Here is a 22,888-nt window from a genome sequence, read left to right as displayed (position 1 = left end):
CCAAAATACAGTGTGTTCATCTTCTGCTTGTTGTTTCATAGAGTGGAGAAGAATAACAGTCGTGCTTTTTTTACTTTCTGGCTATTCCATCTGCCAGGATATCAGTTCCCTGAGCACGGATTGAACCCAGGACCTGGCAGTGAAAGTGTGGAATCCTTAACCACTGGGCAACTAGGGAACTCCATGACCACTTTTTTATATACACCATTCTCTTTCCTCCAGCTTTATGAGATGTAATTGATATATGTCGCTGTGTGAGTTTACAGTCTGATGCGCTTACATATTGTGAAATGATTACCACAGTAGGGTTAGTTAACACCTCCAATCACCTCACATAACTAAGAGTGAGAACCTTTAAGATTTACTCTCTTAACAGCTTTCAAGTATTTAATACAGTGTTGTTAGCTATAGTCACCATGCTGTACATTTTAGATCCTCTGATAGTTAGTTCAAATGAAATAGTTTAAGCTGGAGAAAACATTTCTGCTGTTTTAAAACATTCTGATGGAAGTGAGTGAATGAAAGTCGCTCAGTCATGTCCAAATCTTTGTGACCCCGTGGACCATACAGTCCATGGAATTCTCCAGGCCAGAATACTGGAGAATACTGGGCATATTCTTTACTAGCTGAGTCACAAGAGAAGCCCAGGAATACTGGAGCGGGTAGCCTATCCCTTGTCCAGTGGCTCTTTCCGACTCAGGAATTGAACCAGGTTCTCCTGCATTGCTGGGGGATTCTTTACCAACTGAGCTACCAAGGAAGTCAATGGAAGCAACATGCTTAACTTCTGTTGGTTGAACATTATGACTTCCTTGGAAAAGTAGTTAACAAAAATTTATCTCTTTAATGGTTTTCCTGTGATATAAATCTATAATGAGTAATAGAGTATGCTAGACCCTAGGATAAAAATTTTTTAATTGGTCCATATTGTCATCCTTGTCTTACCTTAAACTAAAAATAGTTTTCTATTTTTTCTATCTAAATAGATTTCCTGCTCATAGGGAACCTACACATATGATACATACCTCCATGTAATGAAGGAGGCTTCTAATTTATACTATGTTTTAAATGTATATGACACATTTACTGTGACAGTTTTTAGCTTTCATTTATACTTTAACATAAAACATTGTTCTGATATTTAATGTAATTTTAAAATTTTTACTTACGTATGGACATAAAATCTAATTTAAGAAAAATGTTGCCATTTAAAAAATTCAGAATTGCATTTACACTGTTGCTTTTTTCTCTTAGTCCTCTTGTGGACTATAAAGAATTGTCCACAGTATGAGAAATGTTGATTGTATTAAGTTTAAACTGTGTATACAGTGACTATAAAGCTCTTTAAGTAAGACGCCTTCAGACTGCCTAAACGGTGCGGTGCTATCTCTTGCCATTTGCTCTGGAAATACCAGGTTTTAGGTGCTGCACACTTTACTGCAGCGGCAGAACCTATCTGGGAAGTGTGTACATGCCCACCTTTGGTTGCCTTCACCACTTCTTCACACTGACTGCACTCTCCCTTTTTATTTCTCATCTCTGTTAGGGAGGTCTCCTTTCAGTTTCTGGCTTTTGGAATTCCCTGGGGGTTCAGTGATAAGGAACCCACCTTGCCGTGCAGGAGCCTTAGGAGACTCAGGCTCGACCCCTGGTCAGGAAGATCCCCTGGAGAAGGAAATGGCAACCCACTCCAGTGTTCTCGCCTGGAGAATCCCTTGGACATAGGAGCCTGGTGGGCTACAGTCCTTGGGGTCACAGAGAGTTGGACACGACTGAAATGACTTTAGCATGCACGCATGCAGTTTTGTGCATTCATTCACAGAGCACATGTTGGACACTGAGGTTCCATCCAGTGATGGAGATTATTGGGGCAGAAGTGAATAGAACAGGCCCCCGCCCCTGCAGGCTCTTCTTAGTGCAGTGGCGCTGCTGAGCACTGGGCACCTCTGCTCCCACTGTTCTCTCAGGAGAGAGGACCAGCATGCGTGCTGCTGTGGGGTCCCCTGGTGGCTGCCTTCCTGGTTGGAGACCACGGCTCAGAGGTCCTGCAGTGGCCTGTCCTGCCATGGCGTCAGGCAGAGCCTCTGTGCGGGCTGGGACCTCAGAGGATGTCTCGTGAGGGAGGGTGGGAGCTGGGATCGTGGTGCGGAGGCCAGCTCTAAGTTGATGACTCTTGTTTTTGTACAGTTGGTACCTGTGTTTTAGGGTAAGTTTTCAGTTGTTGGCATCTATTAACACTTTTACCCAAGACTGGTCCTGTGATCTGTGTAACTTAAAATTTATAAGTGCAGTTTGGTAATGTTTGCAGAGAATCAGTCTTCTAGTTTGCTCTGGAACATAGCCGTTAACTGTTTGTTAACATAGCCACTCATTTCTTTGCCAATGAAGGGCTTGAAATCACCAAAGCAGCATCTTCTTACTTATTAGGGTATACTCTAGTGCCAGAATCTCCAGTTTCATTCTGAAGGTGTTTCAGATGACCAGAAAAACTATAATTTAATTCATTAAAAATAATTATATAGCAGACAGTAGTTGTAGGAGGGGATGGAGTGCAGAGAACACAAGTACATTTTGTTAAAAGTCCACTAAGTGTGAATGCTGCTTTAATGTTCAATTCTCCATCACAAATCAGAAAGACTTATTGTAAGATGGTTCTGATGACTAATGGAAGCTCTGAAGGATTAATTTTTCCCCATTGTTTGACTTACACATAGTTTTTGTTTTTTTATATTGCTGTATCACTATTTCAGTAGTTTATTACAATTGCCTGTTATAAGTTAGTGGAGTTTTATTGGTCATGTGTGTGTAGGTTTATAACACACACACATACACACACACAAGTGTGAGATTGCATATTTAATTTTGGAACCAGATTTTTATAGAAATTCAATACAAATCCACATTATACCTCATGATCTTTTATCAATTATAGTTTCTGCCTTTATTTGGTTTTCTAAATATATATAAGAATATATATTATCTTATTTATCTTAAGATAAATAAAGTTATTATTTGAGACAACAGTGTTAATATTTCTTTTTAACACTGTTGGATTATTGAATTTTCCTAAAGTCTGAATGTAAGACTACATCAGGGGAAAATACTTTTTTCCGATGTAGAGCTCCTACATTTAGAAGTTTGATTAGTTCATCATTTATCATTTGAAGATAATGATTTTGTACTTGTAAATATGTTTATGTGATTTATGAGCAAGTTTGATATCTCAGTGACTGTAATGAGCTAACTTGTAAACATAGTTCTTTAAAATATGATTTGCCTTGCTTTATAAAACCAGTTTTTCTTTGGATGGGGGGAGCAGGAGATTTGCTCGAAACAAAGTTTTTGAGATATGGTTTTGTGAGTGTTAAATTTACCTCCATGTGTCCTCATTTTGATTTTTTATTTCTATGAGAATTTTAAGACCCCAGTGCATAGGGATTTTCCTCATAAAACACCTAATAGAATCCTGTGCCAAAGTGAGAGCAGTTGGGAATCTGGCAAATAATTTCACACAAGAGCACTTTAGCTTTTCTTCCCCACCATGTGCTGCAGTATATTTTCAGCCCATGTCTGGAGAATTCTTGACGGCTGAAGACAACTTCTGGGAGTGTTGAATTTCTGTACCTTTGCCTTTTATACTTTCTGTAGCTCTGAAAAGATTTAGTGGCTTTACAAAATTGTTTTCCTTGAGAATGTTTGCACAGCGACAAGATGTTTATTTAGAAAATTTCGTGTTCCAGAACTGACTGTTATCCTTGAAGTTAATAGTAGAAATTAGATTACAGGTATTGATTGCTTTGGATAATACCGCACAGCTAAGTATTTGGGGGGAAATGGTAATATCCTAATGACAGATTTCATTGTGAAACTATTCTTTTGAATAAGCACCCTGGATTGTTTTTAAATTGGTAATAATAAGAATGAGCCAATAAAGAGGAGAAAGGATGTTTTGTGAGTCTTCCCAGAAGTTTGAGGAAGTCATTTGTAAGTTTACTGACTTGCTAAGTTCTGTGAAAGATGATGTTTCCCTCAGGAGAGTATTTGACTTTGTTGTAGGTGGAGTGTAGAAAACAGGTGAGGAAGGAGTGGAGGAAGGGTCAAGCCCTCCTGCATTTAGAACTAGAGCTTAGAATACTTGATTGATTAAACTTCTAATTTTCCACTTTATTAGCAAAAATCTATACCCAATGACTAAAATTTTATTGCTTGAAATACTCAGTCTTCCTAAGAAACAGAATGACCACATTTGCTACGATTGGAGGTTAACATGGATTATTTAAATTTACATACATCCTGAAGTTAGTTGAAAAATGAGACTTTTATAGGATTTGCCACAAGTCCTTAGGACTAAACGTCTATTCTATTCATCACTATCTTTGTAGACCCTGATAAACTGTCAATGGAAAGCCCTTCTGCTTAGAAACTGCTGCTGCTGCTGCTAAGTCACATCAGTCGTGTCCAACTCTGTGTGACCCCATAGACGGCAGCCCACCAGGCTCCCGTCCCTGGGATTCTCCAGGCAAGAATACTGGAGTGGGCTTCTACTTTTATACTAATTGAAGTCCATGAATTGTAGTCTTGGCAGAGTCAACTTCACATGTTCCCTTTAAACCAATTACCGAAATTCCAAGGAGAATGTTACCTAATTATCTCTGGTCTTGGGAGTGAGGGGAACATTAATTCTTTCTGAAAATGGTTTTGTTGCTAGAAGAAGAAAGGTTTCAAATGCCTATTGCACCTTAAAAACCATTTGGAGAAGCTTACTGTGTGTTTTTGAATGAGAAAAAATGGATGGTTCTCCCACGCTGCTGGAAGTCTCCCTTCATCTTTCAGTCCAGCTTTACTCTGAGCAATGAGAGGATATTCGATAAGACTTTTATGAGAAGTTTCCAGAAGGTATTCCCAACTAATTCTCCAGTTAATCAAAGTGACTTTCAATTTGGCTTATAAATTTAGGGTGATGGTTTTTAAACCAGGTGCAGTAAATACTTGAATTCTTACTGCATGACCTTGAGTGCTTTGAAAATCCAGACACAAGTGTCTAGATGAAAAGATGTTCCAGAGGAAATGTGCAGGGGCCATGTTGGTGTTCATCTTTCTTTAGGTAGAATTCGGTGAACATTACTCAGAAATGAAAATGAAGTGTATACATACTTACTCCTCTTTAGAGGACCTCTTAAAAAGTTTAAATAAACAGACGCATGGTATAACAGTTAATAAATATATATATGCCACTAGTGGTGAGAGGCATATATATATATCCATCTTTAAAGATGGATTAAATCTTGAGCCTGCTCTGAAGAAGCTTATGTTCTTTGAGAAGTTGCACATGCAGAGGCAGACCGCGTGGTACAAATAAATAACAAAAGGTAACTCTCACTTCCTGCTTGCCAAACCCTGTTCTAAGCTTTTTGTGTCTTTTACCTAATCTTCTCTGTCATTTTAAATTATCTAAGTTATTAACACCGTTTCTTCCAACAACCTTATGAAGCAGGTACATAGATGAGACTGAAGCCCAGAAAAGTGAAGGGCATTTTCCAAAGTCATGCAGCTACAGAGTGGTTGACTCTGTGACGCTGGCCTGGTTACAGGTTACATGCTGTCAACCGTAGCATTTTGTTGATTCTTGAAAGAAAGCAGTGTGCACTCATAGGAATGATGCTCTGAACCAGATGGCTTTTGAAGGGTCTTCAGTTGAAAATGGTCATGAGATCTGGACTTAAATTTATATCACTTTTGATTTTTCTTTTTGTCCCCATAGTGTTTCAAAATGTTATCTGTAAAGTCTGACTAAACATTAAATGGAGAGATTCCTTCTTGCGGCTCTGAATGAAGGGACAGAAGGGATCTACCACTAGGGAAGAAATGGTCAATGAAAACTCTAAATTCTGACCTAGACAGATGCAGAGAATGGAGCGCTTTGGGTGGGATTGTCAGACGACTTGATTGCAGAACAGCTGACAGATGAGTAGGTCGGGAGACTGGGGGTTTCAGTGAACACGGTGGTGGTGCAGCCATGCGCTGCTTGAGGACAGACTTGTGATACTTTTAGCAAGAGATTTATGTCCCATCTACATTATTGTAATGAGAGTGGAAGAAAGGACATTAATTTTTAATAAAACTTTTGATAATAGACATTTTCCAACTTAGAATAGTATAATAAACCCCATGTACCCTTTACGTAGCGTCACTGATTACAGACTTATGGCCAACTTGACTGCATTTGTTGTTCTTCCCTTTACCTGTCTCTGCTAAAACACTGTCAAGCAAGTTTTGATTATCGTTAGTTCATCCACAGATGTGTCAGTCACACATCTTCTAAGTGATAAGGGTTAGACTCCTATAACTTCAGTGCCTTATCACACTGTTAAGTAAACAAAACAGTATTATCAGACAGCCACTCAGTGTTCAGATTTCCTCAAGTGTCCTACAGGTGCCTTATTCACAGTTGATGTTTTTCAAGTTGAGCTCTCAACAAGGCCCACACTGCATTTGGTTGATATGTCTCTTAAATTTCCTTAAAGCAGCTCCATCTTCTCTCCTTTTTTTCTCCCCACTTATTCATTGAAAAACTTGGGCCATCTCTTTTGTAGCATTTTGTACACTTTGGATTTGACTGATTACATCCCTTTAGTAGTTAGTGTTTCACATGTTCCTTGTTGCCCTACATTTCCTGTTACTTGATAGTTAGCTGCAGAAGCTTTGATCATGTAGAACTTCAGGTTTTGGACAAGAACACTTGACAGGTGGTGCTGTGTGTGTTTGTTGCGTCACCAGGAGTCACGTGGTTTCTGGCTGCAGCTCTCCTTACGGCTGACCCGCGGGCTTCAGCGCTGTCAGTGTGATTCGGGTGGAGTAAACTTCGCCATCAGCCTTTCTCCTGATGCTTCTGGCCGCCATCACTGACTTTCCTCTAGACTGATTCTTTCATGTGGGACTGGCTAACTTGTGTTTCTAAACATTTGTGGTTTTCTGCAAATAGTTGCTGTCTTCAGCCAGCAAATAGTTTGTGTTTGGGGCATACTGTCGAATGCATGTTACTGCACTGATCATGTATGACTTAACTGCACCAGTGCTGCCGGATGTGAGGTACATGTATATATATGCACACGCATGCACACAAGCCCTAATTGCACTTTTCTATATTCCAAGAGAATTAGAACTGGACATCTGTCTCTTCTTCTTACCCTGGAACATGAGTTAATCTATTCCCTAACCAGGGTTCTTTTCAACTTTTTAAAGATCTCTCAATCTCTGCAGGTAATAAAAAGCCATGCCAAATAATAATTCTTCTCTCTCTCTTTTTTTTTTTTTTTGGTGAAGTTGAGGAACCAGTGGGTATGTGAGACCAGTTCTGCCAAATTAAGATTGGTCCCAAACTGATGCCAGCTTTGCTCATTAATTGATATTCAGCACTTAGAGTGCTCAGGTCCTCCAGGCATTCCCTTCCCAGGACTTGGGAGCCAGGATTAGTCATTGAAAGTCAGTTTGGTGAGAATAGAAGGAAATAGGAGTTCTCATCCAAGATATATTAAAAAAAAAAAACACCCCACAAAAGCCATGAACACCCTGTGTTCCAGTTGGCAGTCACCTTCTCAGTGACTGGTTTATGCTTGTTCAACATGTGTTGTTATTCACCTTTCATTAATGACAGTTTCTTAAGCAGCTTTTACCTGTCACTGTCCCTATTCAGTCACCCATCTCGTAACTACAGGATGAATATCTCCCTGTGGTGGTATTCTGATATGGCTTTGACCTTGCACAGTTGTGAATAACAAACCCGAGACACCTCCATCAGATGTCTAGGGTAATGAACGCTGAAATGGAAAAAGTTGGTTGAATGTATAAAAGATGATCACAAATCTTGCAACTGAAGGCAGTTAAAAATGCCAGTTGTTTTTTTTTTAAGCCGGAGGATGGTGACTAATGCTTGTGTCATGAAGTTCTATCAGTTAGGTGCATTTCTTTAGTTAAAGTTTGCTGGCTAACTTTTTCAGAGAAACTACCTAACTTCTAGCTATGCTGCTTTTGATTAATGTGAACCAAAGAAACAACAAATTAGATCTATCAGAAAGTACGGATAAAACCCCCAATCGAGACATCTGAGTGAAGCTATTTGTCCTAAGGGTGTTATATCAAAACTTGAGCTTGGATTATTCATTTATTTAAGAAATATTTGAGTTCCTGTGATACGCAGGTGCTATTATGAAAAGTCACCGAAGTGCTCAATCTAATTTCCAGTGGTCAGAAGTCATCCATATGAATATGTAGTTTCTGAGCATGAGAATGATTTTGTTTAGATGTTGACCGTGTCCCCAAAGAAGCAAGGGGTTGTTATATAATAAATAAGGTATGCTCTTGAGGACTAGTTGAACATTATATGTTGTAGGGCTTTTGGCCCCTCCTCTAACTATGGATGATATTTTAGAATTGAAGAAACTATCCTTGAGATATAGCGCCTCTTCTGCTTTAGGTGGCACAAGCTGCAGGCTTGCTCACAGTTTTGGGTAGCATAAAAATATCAATTTATAAATATTGATGAAAATAAGGAAAGATTTACTTCTTGATGTTAATTTCTTTTGCCTTTAGGAAATCTTAATATTCCTTACTTTTCACTGTTTCACATTTTGACACTGAGGTGTTTTCTGACCCCACACAGTCTTCCAACATCAACTGTGCAACTCGGTTCTGACACTGTCTGCCTGGGGTTAGCATCACATCTCACAGGTTATAGGGTTCAGCCTCATCAAGTGACCCTGACTTCAGATCCAGCTGCAAATGGGGTGCCCAGGCTGCTCACACTTCTCCCTGGCCGACTGCATGTTACAGGGTTCCCTTAGCACCACACCCCCACCCCCATCAGGGTTCACTTATTCGCTAGAACAGTTCACAGAACTCAGTTGTTCACCAATTTATTATAAACGTGTGTAACTCAGGAAGAGCCAACTAGCAGAGGCATAGGGCAAGGGGTGGAGAGAGAGGAGGTCATAGCTTCCCTGCCTTCTGGGGGTGCATCATCCTTCTGTCTCTTCTGTGTGTTTGCCAACCAGGAAGCTCAGAGCTAATTTTGGGAAATTTTTATGAAACTTTCATTACAAAGGTATGCCTGATTAAATCATTGACCTTTGGAGATTGAACTCAGTCTCCACACCCTCTCCCTTCTGTGGTGGTTGGTGGGTGGGGCTGAAAGTTATCACCCTCTGATGACTTGACTGGTTTTTCTGGATACCAGCGCCCCCCATCGTGAAGTTCTATACGCCCTCCCCACCCTCCACCTAATTAGCATAAACCCTGATGTCGTGGAAGGAGACTTGTTATGGATAATAAAAGATGTCTATTACTTAGGAAATTCCAAGGGTTGTAGGAGCTCTGTCCTCGGAGCCTCAGACAAATATCACATGCATTTTTAAAAAATTATTGATATATCACAAATTGTGTCTGTAGCAAAACCGCGTGCATACAGCAGACACATAGCTTTGAATCAGTACAGTTTCTAGACAGGCTAATCTGAAGGTACCTGGAAGGAAGAGTGGGTACCCACTGTCCTTTGGCCAGTGGGTAGTTGATTTTCTGTTGTGAAAAGGATCAAGATGTCCTGTCTGAGGACTGAGTGGTACTTCCAGTGTGATGCTAAATTGTGAAAGAAACAGCTTTCTTTATCCTAATCTACTTGCTAACTTATAGGATTAGTTTAGAAGAGTTAATTATTTATGACTGTGTGGGAATCCTTATTAGTATTTTAAGCTGATAAGGAAATGAATTAGATAAAGGAAGAAATTAACATTTGACAAAAATCTGGCTTTGTTGCATGAGAGTCTCTTGAACTGCAAGGAGATCAAACCAGTCCGTCCTAAAGGAAATCAGTCCCAAATATTCATTGGAAGGACTGATACTGAAGCTCCAATACTTTGGCCACCTGATGCAAAGAAATGACTCATTGGAAAAGACCCTGATGCTGGGAGAGATTGAAGGCAGGAGGAGAAGGGGATGACAGAGGATGAGATGATTGCATGGCATCACTGACTCGATGGACATGAGTTTGAGCATGCTCTGGGAGTTGGTGATGGACAGGGAAGCCTGGTGTGCTGCAGTCCATGGGGGGCCGCAAAGAGGCAGACACAACTGAGCAACTGAACTGAACTGATAATGGTATTATTCTAAGTAAACTCTCTAAGGAGAATCAGATCGATTTTTTAGGAGCTACCCAGTTGAGGTCCTGCTTGTGGCTGAAATGGTCACCTCCTTGGCCCTGTGGCCTGGAAGCACTCACTGGAGCTCTAGGTCAGCGGCACGTGCTTTGCCTTCATTGTGTGACACACGTGTTCTCTTCTTAGCACTGCGGTGCACATAAAAAAGGTGTGAAGCACTGATGGGAAAAATACTGGCTGTATTATTAGAAAATATGGTGAGTGTGCTTGTTTCATTTATAGGTGGTGGGAAGTTAAAATGGTGACGGTAGGATGTTGTGGGTTTGCCACGCAGGAAAAATAAAGGTGATATAAGACCAGAGGGCACTTGGTTCCCTGTTAGAGCTCAAGCAGGCTGTTGTGAGAACACCTGCACCTCTGCCTCCACAGTGAAGCTGGTGGAAGCTTCTGCCTGGGCTCAAGGTGTTGGAAACCGAAACAAGCCCTGTGACTCTTTTTGGCACAGTTCCTAAGTTTGCATATTATGTGCCTTGTCCCACTAGAAGGAGGGCCACTGTGGATGGCTTTCCAGAAATCCTAACAGATTGCTGTTGGTGTGCTGAGACAGTAACTTCAGACTTTGGGAAACTGTGGAGGAGTTTCATTAAATGCTGAGGGGTCTGGTGGGGAGGCCTGCCCATCTCAGGAGAAGGGAGCTCTCTGACCATCAGCGTAGAAAGTTTTGTTGGAGTTGACATGGCATTTATGTCTCACTTATCTCCATGGGGCCCCTGTTGGTATGTTCACACATTTGAGGCTTGAGAGCAAAAATGCCCTGTGGATTTGGCTGAGTTTGGGGGATTACATGGGTTTAAAGTGTTCTGGTGCCTGGACAAGGTGCTGGGCGCCTTTCCTGACTGGTGTGCCGTGAATGTTGCCCTCCCTGACCAGAGTTCTCAGCGCGTGTGGCCTCCAAGCTTCTCTTTGGAGGGAAGTAGTATAGGGTTTAGGCCTTTTGTACGGGGACCGTGAAGGACGAAAGCATAAAGGAGATGCTCAGTAAGCTGGAGACACGTGAAGGACTCATAGTTCTTAGCACTTCTGCCTCTCTCTCTACACTGGGGCAGAGGTGTGCTGACAGTCATGGCTGCCACCACTCCGTACCCATCTGGAACCTTCTCAAGGTAGGTGTGTAGCTGGAATTCCCACTGTTAGGGTGCCGTGGCGGCTGTGCTTGCACGGCCATTGGAGCATGGCATTGTGGAGGGAGGGGATTGCATTGGATAGCGTTTCCTCTTTTCTTGGAGATTAAAATATTGTTAATTTAGCTGATCCCCAATCATTGGACCACCAGGGAAGTCTGCGTACTTGTATTTTTAAGGTCGTTTTTTTAAAACTTGTTTTCTCGGCCTCAGCAAGGTTAGGTTTAGAGAATAGATTGGTCCCTTTTAGAAAGTTCTGATGTCAGGAGCAAGGACGTTATAATTAAAATAGAAAAGGAAAAAAAAAAACAAAACAAAAAACCCTTAGTGTAGAAAAACCGAAAGAGAAAAGCAGAAAAAAAAAATTTAAAAATCACTGATGATTTTAGCACTATGAATTAATTACCAGTGATGTTCTGGAGAGTGTGTATTATAAATTATATGCACATGTGCTTTACTAAAATGATAGTTTATTAGACATATTATGTATTGCCTGATTAAAAGGGAAAAAAAGCCTTTAAACTATTAATGTTAGTTCTAATGTTAGTAGTCTTTTATGGTGTGTTTTCTTGGTAGTAGTGTGGTATTACCAATATGGGTGTGCCATAATTTTTATAACTCATCTAACCTGACCAGCCTCTTGAGAAACCTGTATGCAGGTCAGGAAGCAACAGTTAGAACTGGACATGGAACAACAGACTGGTTCCAAATAGGCAAAGGAGTAAGTCGAGGCTGTATATTGTCACCCTGCTTATTTAACTTATATGTAGAGTACATCATGAGAAATGCTGGGCTGGAGGAAGCACAAGCTGGAATCAAGATTGCCGGGAGAAATACCAATAACCTCAGACATGCAGATGACACCACCCTTATGGCAGAAAGTGAAGAGGAACTAAAAAGCCTCTTGATGAAGGTGAAAGAGGAGAGTGAAAAAGTTGGCTTAAAGCTCAACATTCAGAAAACTAAGATCATGTCATTTGGTCCCATCACTTCATGGAAAATAGATGGGGAGACAGTGGAAACAGTGTCAGACTTTTATTTTGGGGGGGCTCCAAAATCACTGCAGATGGTGATTGCAGCCATGAAATTAAAAGACACTTACTCCTTGGAAGGAAAGTTATGACCAACCTAGATAGCATATTAAAAAGCAGAGACATTACTTTTCCAACAAAGGTCCGTCTGGTCAAGGTTATGGTTCCAGTGGTCATGTATGGATGTGAGAGTTGGACTGTGAGGAAAGCTGAGCACCGAAAAATTGATGCTTTTGAACTGTGGTGTTGGAGAAGACTCTTGAGAGTCTCTTGGACTGCACAGAGATCCAACCAGTCCATCCTAAAGGAGATCAGTCCTGGGTGTTCATTGGAAGGACTGATGTTGAAGCTGAAACTCCAATACCCTGGCCACCTCATGTGAAGAGTTGACTCATTGGAAAAGACCCTGATGCTGGGAGGGATTGGGAGCAGGAGGAGAAGGGGATGACAGAGGATGAGATGGCTGGATGGCATCACCGACTCGATAGGCATGAGTTTGAGTGAACTCCGGGAGTTGCTGATGGACAGGGAGGCCTGGCGTGCTGCGATTCATGGGGTTGCAAAGAGTCGGACACGACTGAACGACTGAACTGAACTGAACAGAAATATCTCTGCTTTGGATAACTTTCTTTGTGTTGTCTTTAACTTCCTAAAGGACCGATTCTTAAGGATAGAGTTACTGGCTTAGCCATCAGGACATTTTGAGGTGTCCTGTAGGTATTGCCCTCTAGAAACTGGGCCAGTTAATATTCACAGCAGTGCATTGTTTGTTCTTTCGTTTGTCTGTGTTCATCTGTTGACTGAAGAAGTGTTGAGGGTTTATGTGTCTGGTGTAATTCTTAGGCCACTGAGGCACGTGAGAAGTAGTTTCTGCCTTGCTGGAACTGAGGTGGGTAAGGGGCACCATCTGACTACACACAGCTGTGGAAGTACAGCTGTGGTCAAGTCCCTGGGGACCGCTGCTTATCGTACCTTTGTGAACTTTGATGTTAGGGCTCTCTATTTATGTGTGGTATTTAAGGCAAGAACTGAATTTTATTTTTTTGGATGACTAGAAGAATTTGAAATTTTTTTTCATGTTAACGGCTTATTTCTAATCTATTTGTCTCCCTTCTTTTCTTAATGGCCCGCTCGTGCCGTTTGTGTATTTTCTAACGGGGATATTTGCTGTCACTGATTGGTAAGGCCCTCATACTCTCTCCTAGTGTGTCGTTGCAGAAGTAGCGGCTTTAACTGAGGCTCTGCAGTTCAGACAGAGGGCGTCCCTCTTTGCCTCTCAGTGACCCTGGGGTCCTCACAGCAGAACTTGGGTCTGTAGAGGTCCAAAGCCAAGATTCTGTCTGCACGGTGGTATGGACAGGCTCCTCAAGTCCTGTTAATTTCAGTAGAGCCTGGACATTTGTGCTGTACTGGCGATCCCGGGAGGGTCTTCCTGAACTGGCTGACTTCCTGGGTATTTTTGAGGAGTTTGGACTAATCAGGATTTGGCCAGTTTGGTTGGAGGAGTTACATTTGTTTGCTGGTTATTGACATCTGGCCTGTGTTAGTCCTTACCACAGCAGTTCCGACAAGTAAGGGACATTTTGTAATCTTGGTTTTACAGATGTGTGGATTACTAGACCACAGAAATATCCCTGTTTTTATCTTCATCAGTATTTCATTGGTGCTCACTTAATATCTAGCAAAAGAGCTTTTCTTCCCTATTCCTACCCTTTAACTTCCTCCCACCACAGTCTCTCTTAATTTTGGCAGGATGCCAAAGACAGTAGTCTTTATGGGTAGGTCACTGCTTTGTCCTTTTGTCCCCTCTGCCTGGCAGACTGGCTTGCGTATAAGTGTGACGTTTCTGCACCTCTGGCTACATAACTTCTTTCATTGGACTTCCCCCAAATCCATCTTACACACAGAAGTGTTAAAATGTGATGAAGGGGCTGTTGGTTTCTTAAACTCAGCAGTCCAGTTTCCAGAATGCTTACGTGCATGGGTGAGTGACAGTGTTTTGTTTTATTGATGAGAGTTCAGAGTTCTAAGTGAGATCTTACTAATTTTTGGATGTTGCTTACCCTTATGTACTAAAGTCTGGAGGAGAAGGAAGCAATGTAATGTTAGCTGATAGTGGCTCATTTAATGCTTGGAATGCCTGGGACTGCGAGCCTAGAATGGACAACGTTGCCCATTTCTCCTGATTTCAAGTCAGTGTCCTTCCTCTCTTACTCTCTTGAGTTCATGATATGTAAGAGAGAGCACTTGTCACAGTAGTAATGGAGGCAGAAAACGGGGTGAAAGTAAACTCTTGTCTGCCACTTTATTTCCTCATTTCTGAAGTTGTTTGAGGTTGCATAGTTGGAATTGTCTTCCTCTTTTCTGGTGATTACAGATAACTTGAAAAATTACTCTGGATATCCTTTCTGTTTTGTAAATGAGGTTACTCAGAGCCAAGGGAGAAATGAGCATTTAAGGCAGTTCTTTTCCCCCACCCCTGGTGGGCTGCTCTGAATACTTGTAGATCAGTCACCAGTATTCCTGGAGGTGTGATCGGAGTGCTGTCTCTGTTGTATTAAGGTTCCCACCTGCTCCCGGCCTTGGTTCTGGTGTCAGGGGGCTTCCTCCAGAGAGACTGATCCAATCACCTTTCCATTTCTGCCAGCTCCTTTGGCATGTGAGTAGTGGCTTAAAACAGCAACTGTTTGATTCTTCATGATTCTGTTTGTTACTCACATGTCTGCGTTCAGCTCCTTGGTCTGCTGGGGCTACTTCAGCTCAGCTGGACTGGCCGGGCCTTCAGGCCTCCCGCTCCATTGCCCCTTCATCGTCCAGGAAGCTTGACTGACCTGACCTGCTTTCTGTTTAGACTCAGGAACTCTGCAGGAGCGTGAGAGTGGAACCGGCAAGGGCAAATCCCAGGCCTGCCTGGATTCAGGAGGAGGGACACAGATTCCCCCTGTGATGGCAGGAGCAGCAGAGTCACGTTGCAGAGAGGCACGGACACGGAGCTGTGGTTCATTGGTGGCTATTTCTGTAACAGTCTACTGCAGAAACCACAGAGATCTGAAAGCTGAAAGATGTCTTCCTTTCAGCCTCAATATTCTGAGTTGTTCTGTGGTCAGAATTAGAGCAAAAGATACTCCTGGGCCATAGTGAGTATGGATATGCTTGGACAGGTTCTGCTTCAGAATCGCCGTTCTGAATATTCTTGAAGATTCCATGCTTGGGAATGCTCCTCCCGTGAGAACTGTGAGGAATAAATTGTAGAGTGATGATACTGGCAAGGTTGTGTAAATGTCACTGGCATCCTCTTAAGGCAGAACTTGGAAACCAGAATTTCAAGGGTGATGCAGAAAGGTGGACCTCTCGGTCCTTGGAGCAGCTGAGTAGGGCTTGAGGCTGCTGAACCACCTCGGCCAGCTTCGGGCCAACTGTGGTTCTCATTTTCTCCCTGCATTGAACAGATGTCCTCATTGTCATATAAATTATGGCATGAAACAAGTCAGACAGCCTTGCCCTAAAGGACACAGCAGCACTCTGGGAATATGACTGGATGAGGACACATACTGTTTTCCTTATCAGTCAGGGTTCCTGGGTGCAAACAGCAGAAACTGATTCCAGCTGATTTAACCCATGCTTTTCGTTGTCTGGGTCTGTCCCTGTCAGATTTATTCCCAGATCAGTAAATATGTGAGCATATTTTCTGCATCAGGCACCAAACTTGGGTTTCAGGTATACAAAGAGTCTTCTCTATGGGAAACTCCTTTCATATAAATAAGGTTATTTGACCTGCCTTGTTTCTATCCTACTGCAGATAAAGGAGAGGGTCTGTTTATTTCTGTTGATTGGTTAGGAATTTATTGTTTGGTGACAGTCTTACCAAAGGGAGGATTATAATCACAAATTTATAGTCTTTCTTGATAATGACTTTAAATTACTTGTAAAGCTATTTTAATCCCTGTTAGCTTCTAAAAATCTCCACTAGCCATCTATAGTATCCTTATACTCTTTTCTGCCTGTTGTAGGCAATTGAAAAAAAATCCCTATTGATCCAATATCCTGTTTGTTTATAGTTTTGTCAAAATATCTGAATACATGGTGACAGGTTGCCTTTAGGGTTTAGTTTTTTGGGGCCCTTGAGAAAGAGAGGTAAAGACAAGAAAGATCAGAACTAAGAAAGGTTCTTACTTAGAGAATGAATATAGAGGAAGAGATGCTTAAACAAGCAAACAAAAAGGCTCATGCCTACAGAGATTCAGAAATAGCCCTTAAAGTATTGCAGAAGCTGCCTCTTTGTACCTTACCATCCACCTCATCTTTGCTGGCCTTTCTGGGATGTTATTGTCCTCCCCTAGACTGACTGCCTTATGAGCTCCTCTTAAATGTAGGGTGAACTGCTGAGAACAGGTCATGTAACTCAATCTCAGACTCTGAGTCATTGTTGCTTATAGATACTTTGAACTTTTATAGAATTCTTTAGTGTATTTTGTTGGTGAAAGATCAAAATATATACTCGGACTGTTTTTAAGATAGCTGCAGATGTTTCTGAAGTAGAGAGTATGTTTAAATCTCATTTATGTAAGTCACATTCTGTTCCTTGTGTGAGTGTTCATTTATATAGTAAATGTCCTTTAAGGACCCTAATTTATTTTTGTTTAATGTGAATGCAGTGTGAAAAGGAATCTGTGTGTATGTGTATTATATAGAAATATTTATTTTCAAAAGAGCAATTTGAGTAAGTTTTAATTATAGTGACATGTTTTATTTGCCTGCAGAGGTAAATAGCTACTGTTCTGTCAAATTGGGCTTTTGCAGAGAGGACCAGTTTTAGTGTCTGTCTTTGGATAGTTTTCACAATGATTCTGTGTTCTGTTATTGTCCTTAGCATTTAATCTTTTATCACTTTTTCACCATGCAGAGATTATGGGTGATGTACCAGTCAGTTTCAAACACACACACGACAGGTGGTGTTCAGCCTTTGATTTGGGGAGCTTGTTAGCATTGAGCTAATTCAAATTTATGATCGCAAAGGTTCTTAATTTGCCATATAAAGTAGCATTCCTAGATTCTGGTATTTTGGGGGCCAACTTTTCTGCCCACTACCATATGCCTCTGGTCCCTATGTAATTACATCTGTCCTACATGCAAAATACATTCATCTGCCTCAACATTTCCCAGAAGTCTTGGCTCATTACAAAATCAGCTCAAGTCCAGACCTTGTCTAGACATCATCAGCTCACCAGCCCCAAATTTCATCATTGGAAGCGTCTCAGTCAGGTATGGGTGAGACTCTTAAGTATGATCATCATGACACCAATTTCTTCTCCGTCTTTGAACCTGGTAACTAGATGATGAATTATCTGCTTCCAAAAAAATTACAGTGGTAGGTCAGGCATTGGATAACCATTAGGGAGATTTTCATTCAAAAAGGGGGAAAACTGAAGGCAGAAAGGAGTGAGGAAGCAGTCCCAAACAATTTCAGAATCTAGCAGTGCCTGCAAATGGTTCTCCACCTTTAAACCTTCCTTAAAGACAGGTTTGCAGGACATGAAAGAACTTTCTCATTTAAAGCTGCTTCTTGTTCGCTGCTGAACCTCTTCCCAACGGTTTTTCTTCTACCAACAGTGTATTTTGCTAGTGATTCTTTACCTGGTCATCTGATCACCATGTATCATTAAAAGAATAAATGTATGTGTACAAAAATAAAACCTCTAAACTTTTCCAATTTCACATGAACAAAAGTTTTAATTGTTTTTGGTGTCACTAAGTACCTTTCATAATTTTTTTCTCAGTTTTCTTAACTTTTCATACCCTTGCCATTTTTTGTATTTTTTTCTTGATTTGTGTGATGTCCTTATATAGTTAGTTTTTTATTTTATATTGCAATAATTTTCCAAGTCTTTATTTAACTTTTTAAAGATTTTTTTTGTAAATATAGAGTTTGCTTTTTTAATACCTTTTGCATGTATAGTTTGAATATCCCTTCTCTACTTGCGATCAAATTAAAAATTAATTTTTCAAAAAAGGCACCCAAAAGGACACCTTCTGTGGAAAGGTCACATGGTACTCCGCGTATTTCTGACAGTGGGCTCCTTAGGAAACACTGTTACCTGTGGCAAGGCGCGTCCCTGAGAGCCGCCCCTGGAGCCCCGGAGGAGCCCGTGCCCCTGCCCTGGGGGCCTGCCTGCCGGCGTGGTGCCCTCGGTCCAGTCCTCTAACCCCTCTTCTGAATCCACTGAGGCAGGAAGGGGTTTGGATGGGAGAGATGTTGTTGGAATAGGTAGATACGTGTATGATACACTGTGAAAAATGAGTGCTGGAACATGTATCCTCAAGATGTGCATGCAACCAAGGTGTACTAAAAATGTGGAAAAACCCAACTCTGTTACAAAATTTCCATATAGTAAACCCCCACACTAGTGATTTTGTAAGATTTATTGACATAGAAAAAAATAGGATCTGTGACTAAAGCATGTTGCAGATCAGTACTGTGGTCTGATTTTGATTGTAGAGGAAAAAAAAATATCTCTTGTGTAGAAAATAGTCTGCAATAGACAACGATTATTTTGGGATAATTGGACTTTTCAGTGTATATACAAGTTTTTAAAACCCTATAATATAGGTGTATAATTATATATTTTTATCTTTTCTGAATTTTCTGGCTTTTAAAGGACTTTTTAAAAAATAATATAAAACATTGATAATTTCTACCTTCCCAAGCCAAATAAATTGCCCCAGAGAAATGATGGTTTGGCTTACCTGTGTTATTAACTTGAAATTGACTGTTCCATGATGTTTCTAGCATCATGGTTGTGAAATGCTTTATATTCTTCACTCAGTTGTTTATATTACATTTGAGGGGAAATGATTTTTATTAAACTAAAGAATTAAAATGTAACACCGGAAAGGTGCTGATATTTTAGTATTTTTCAATATATCTGCCGAGGAGAATGATTTTTATAGTAGTATTTTTACATGCAAAAGCCTTAGCACCTCTGAACAATATAAACTGAAAGCACTGAGCACTATTTTCTGTTCTTTTGGAGACAATGAGTGATTTGTGGTTAGTAACAACTTTGGATCATTTTTATTTACTTTTTCTTAATTCTGAGAAATTCTTTGCCATCTCTCAAAATATTATATTAATATATGTTAAAGCAAAATTTCCTACATCTTGGTGTGAATTTCTTATGCCCTCAGAATCCTACCTGTTTTATAGTACTTGAAACTTTTACTTTTTATTTGTTATTTCTTAGGTAAACGCAAAGCACTGAAGTTGAATTTTGCAAATCCACCTTTCAAATCTACAGCAAGGTTTACTCTGAATCCCAATCCTGCAGGAGTTCAAAACCCACACATGTGAGTATTTCTGGTAATAAAATAAAAGGCTCAACTCAAGCAAAGGTTTTAAAGTTATTGTATTTTGTCAGTTTTTGCAAGTCGAGGGGTTGGTATTTGTTTTATTTTATGGGCCATTGAAATATTGCTATTTGGACTTACAAAAGCTGTTGATCCTGTAATCTGAAGTAGGCAAACACAATTTTCCCTTCTAAAGTTTTACTTGAAGGTAAGAAAAGAGCTGAAGATTCAGATACATTTATACTGCTTTAATTTCTCTCATTGAACACTGAAAGTATTGTTTAATACCCCTCCTCCTGGATTTCCAGTTGAGTTGTGAGTAGTATTCAGAATACTTAACACTCCCCTGGAGATGAGCACAAATCACCCCCACTCACTAGGTGACAAAGCTGACTCCCATTCTGACTATACCTAGTGCCTGTCCGATTTCTGTGTCAAGGTAAATGGAAAGAGTTTGTACATGTCAGTGTACAGGTGTTAGTGATTCTTTAAAACTGAAAAATAGAAATGACATTATGGTAATAGCACTTCACTGAAAAGTAGTAGAAATATATTAGTTAATTTAAAACAATCTTATTACAATAATACTTTACAGAAACCTTTGAATCGAAGTGAAGTGATGTGTTAAATAATAATGTCTTCTCCTCAAACCTGGCAGGAACATAAAGGGTCAGAGCCATAGATTTACATTTCTACTCATGTCCAGAAAAGAAAACATTTTCACCCATTTCTAGTATTGAGAACTATAAAGCAAGTGGTGGAAGACACAGTTTAAAAAGCTGTCAGATCCATTATTTTATAGCTTTGTAATAATTCCTCAACAATTTGCATTCAGACTTTATTAGACTACAAATAAGTTTATTCTTCCCAAAGAGGCATGTTTGTTGCTGTTTTCTTTTGAAATTTGGCATACACAATATTTGCACAGTTACACGTTGGTAGAAGAGTGTATTGCAAAGGGATGCTGAAAATATATTTAAAGCATCAGTGTCTAGAAGGAAGGAATATATGTGTGTGTATGCTGTTAGGCTTGCAACTGCCACCTTAAGGGAATTGAAAGGTATTTTAAATGAAAACCGATAGCAGTTCATTTGGCTGGGTGTGGTGTCTGTCAGCTTTATTAGACTACTTTATTAGACCGCTGTTCGCAATGAGGTGTCTTGTCAGAGCTCAGCCTTTTTACCTTCTCTGAAACATATTGAGGAAGGAAATTCTTAGTATTGCTTAATTAGTCCGAGCTCCAGCAGCAAGGAAACACTCTCAAAAGAACCTCCTTCCTCTTTTCCTAGAATTTCTAGTGAAAGCTAGTACAAAGCTAATTCCTGAACAAAGTCCTTTTCTGTTACCTTGGTTGCTAACTGAACTGCATGTTTGACATCTGAGAAAGAAAAGATATGTAGTAATCACCAAACTTAACAAATCTTTCTTTCCTTTTTTCTTTGTCTTTTTTTTAAAAAGCCCCTTGGACAAAGAGAAGCACAACCTGATTTGCATTTAGAACTTAGAAAAACATTCCCATATCTGTACTCTCTTCTCTCATGACTTTCTTTATGTCTAGGGGAATTCATGGACAAATTTTTTTTTTTAAACCATAAACAGTGTGAAAGTAAACGTTCTTTCAAAATTTAAGTCCATCAGGTCCCTCCTTCCCGTCTGCCCTTTCTCTTTTTTAAATCTACTACTTCATAGCAGTCCTGTAACCAGCTGGGTTTCTTTCTTGTCTCTTCTCAGGTGTTAAAAGTTAGAGAGGAGACAGTAACAGACATTTTTACTTTGTGGTAGAATCTTTGGAATTTGATTCTGGTATGTACACAGTTTAGACCCTGCCGTTGAGTTTTGTTATTGCACTGGTCTGTTTTGGGAATAGGCAACTACTAAAATTGATACTCGTCAAAGACAATTTTTCCCTGCTTAGTGGACTGGCACATCTCCTACCTCCCACCCGCCTCCGTGGGGCTCCTTCTGTGTCATCTCAGGCACCAAAATCCACAGCTCATCACTGTTCAAGATAAGTTTGCAGTTAGAAAATACTGCTTGCAGTATGTAGGGGCTTTGAAAAAGATGCTTAGTTTCTCAGTCATGTGTGACTTTTTATGCTCCATGGACTGTGGCCCACCAGGCTCCTCTGTCCTTGGGATTTTCCAGGCAAGAATACTGGAGTAGGTTGCCGTTTCCTCCTCCAGGGGATCTTCCCCACCGAGGGAAGATAACAGCACATCTGTGCCAAAATGTTTCCTTCTCCTAAAATATCCTTGCATTCAGGTTTTTTTTTTTTTTTTTAACTTTAGTTGTAAATATAAATATAAAACTTTAAAAATGAACTTAGAGCAAGATTAGATGAAACATAAGCAACTTATGAAGTTAAGATTCATCCCAGGCACTAGTTTCAGATCCTTTTTGGAGTTGTTTGGGTGCAGGATTCTGTGGAAGATTAAAAAACAAACCAACAAACAAGACAGTGTCCTTACTTTCTGAGAAATAGCAATTTAAATAAAATTTCAAGAAGGCAGCCCTTCAAGAAGGCAGGCATGGGGTAATACAGATCAAATGTCAAATGAGTGGTGCAGGAAGGGCAAGAGCAGTGCAGATAAACACCTTGGAGAAGTGTCCCCGAGGACCAAGGTTGGAACTGGGTTTTGAAAGCCCTGTGAAGGAGCTCAGGTGGAGAAAAGTGGGAGAAGGGCATTCTGGTGAGTGTCTGCGCAGGATAAATTTGAGGGAGCCATGTTAGGTCCTTTTTACTGCAGCAGAGATGTTACTTAGAGATGACCTATTCCTCTCTCCCTTTTCCACTTTGTCTTTATTGTTGGTGTTCTTCAGTTTTATCAGAGTATGCTTAGGTTTGGGCCACCCTGCTGTGTACTGGATGAATGGTTTTAGTCTGAAGATTCATGTTACCTGTTTCCAAGTTACTGCTGCTTTTCTTTTGAAGATTCTTTCATGTTTCTCCTGTTCTCTTCTCCTGAAATGTGTGTTATTTCATTTTTCTGAATTTTTATTCTGAATTCATATCTCTGAATTCCCCGAGTGTTTGACTTTTCTATTTTTTAATCTTTGTTTTCTTGCTTTATATCCTAGGAGATTTTAAAAAATTTTCTGGCCCTTCTTTAGAATGTTCTGTTTTGGCAATTGACTTTTATGTCTAAGAGTTGATTCTGGCTTTTTTCTTGGTATTTTCTTGGTA

General features: G+C 40.3%; 1 protein-coding gene across 1 annotated transcript in view; it reads left to right on the top strand.

Annotated features, from left to right (window-relative positions):
• MAP2K4 (mitogen-activated protein kinase kinase 4) overlaps positions 1–22,888 on the top strand; it is an 80,609-nt gene that overhangs the window by 9,942 nt on the left and 47,779 nt on the right. Inside the window, exon 2 of the mRNA XM_065908499.1 lies at positions 19,602–19,704. Within this exon, the coding sequence (XP_065764571.1) occupies positions 19,602–19,704 (103 nt within the window). The remainder of the gene's footprint in view (positions 1–19,601; positions 19,705–22,888) is intronic.

The sequence above is a fragment of the Muntiacus reevesi genome, chromosome 18 (genome assembly GCF_963930625.1).
Source record: "Muntiacus reevesi chromosome 18, mMunRee1.1, whole genome shotgun sequence".
In the NCBI taxonomy this organism is placed as follows: domain Eukaryota; kingdom Metazoa; phylum Chordata; class Mammalia; order Artiodactyla; family Cervidae; genus Muntiacus; species Muntiacus reevesi.
The sequence above is the reverse complement of the archived record's forward strand: the minus strand, read 5'-3'. Positions and strand labels throughout refer to the sequence as shown.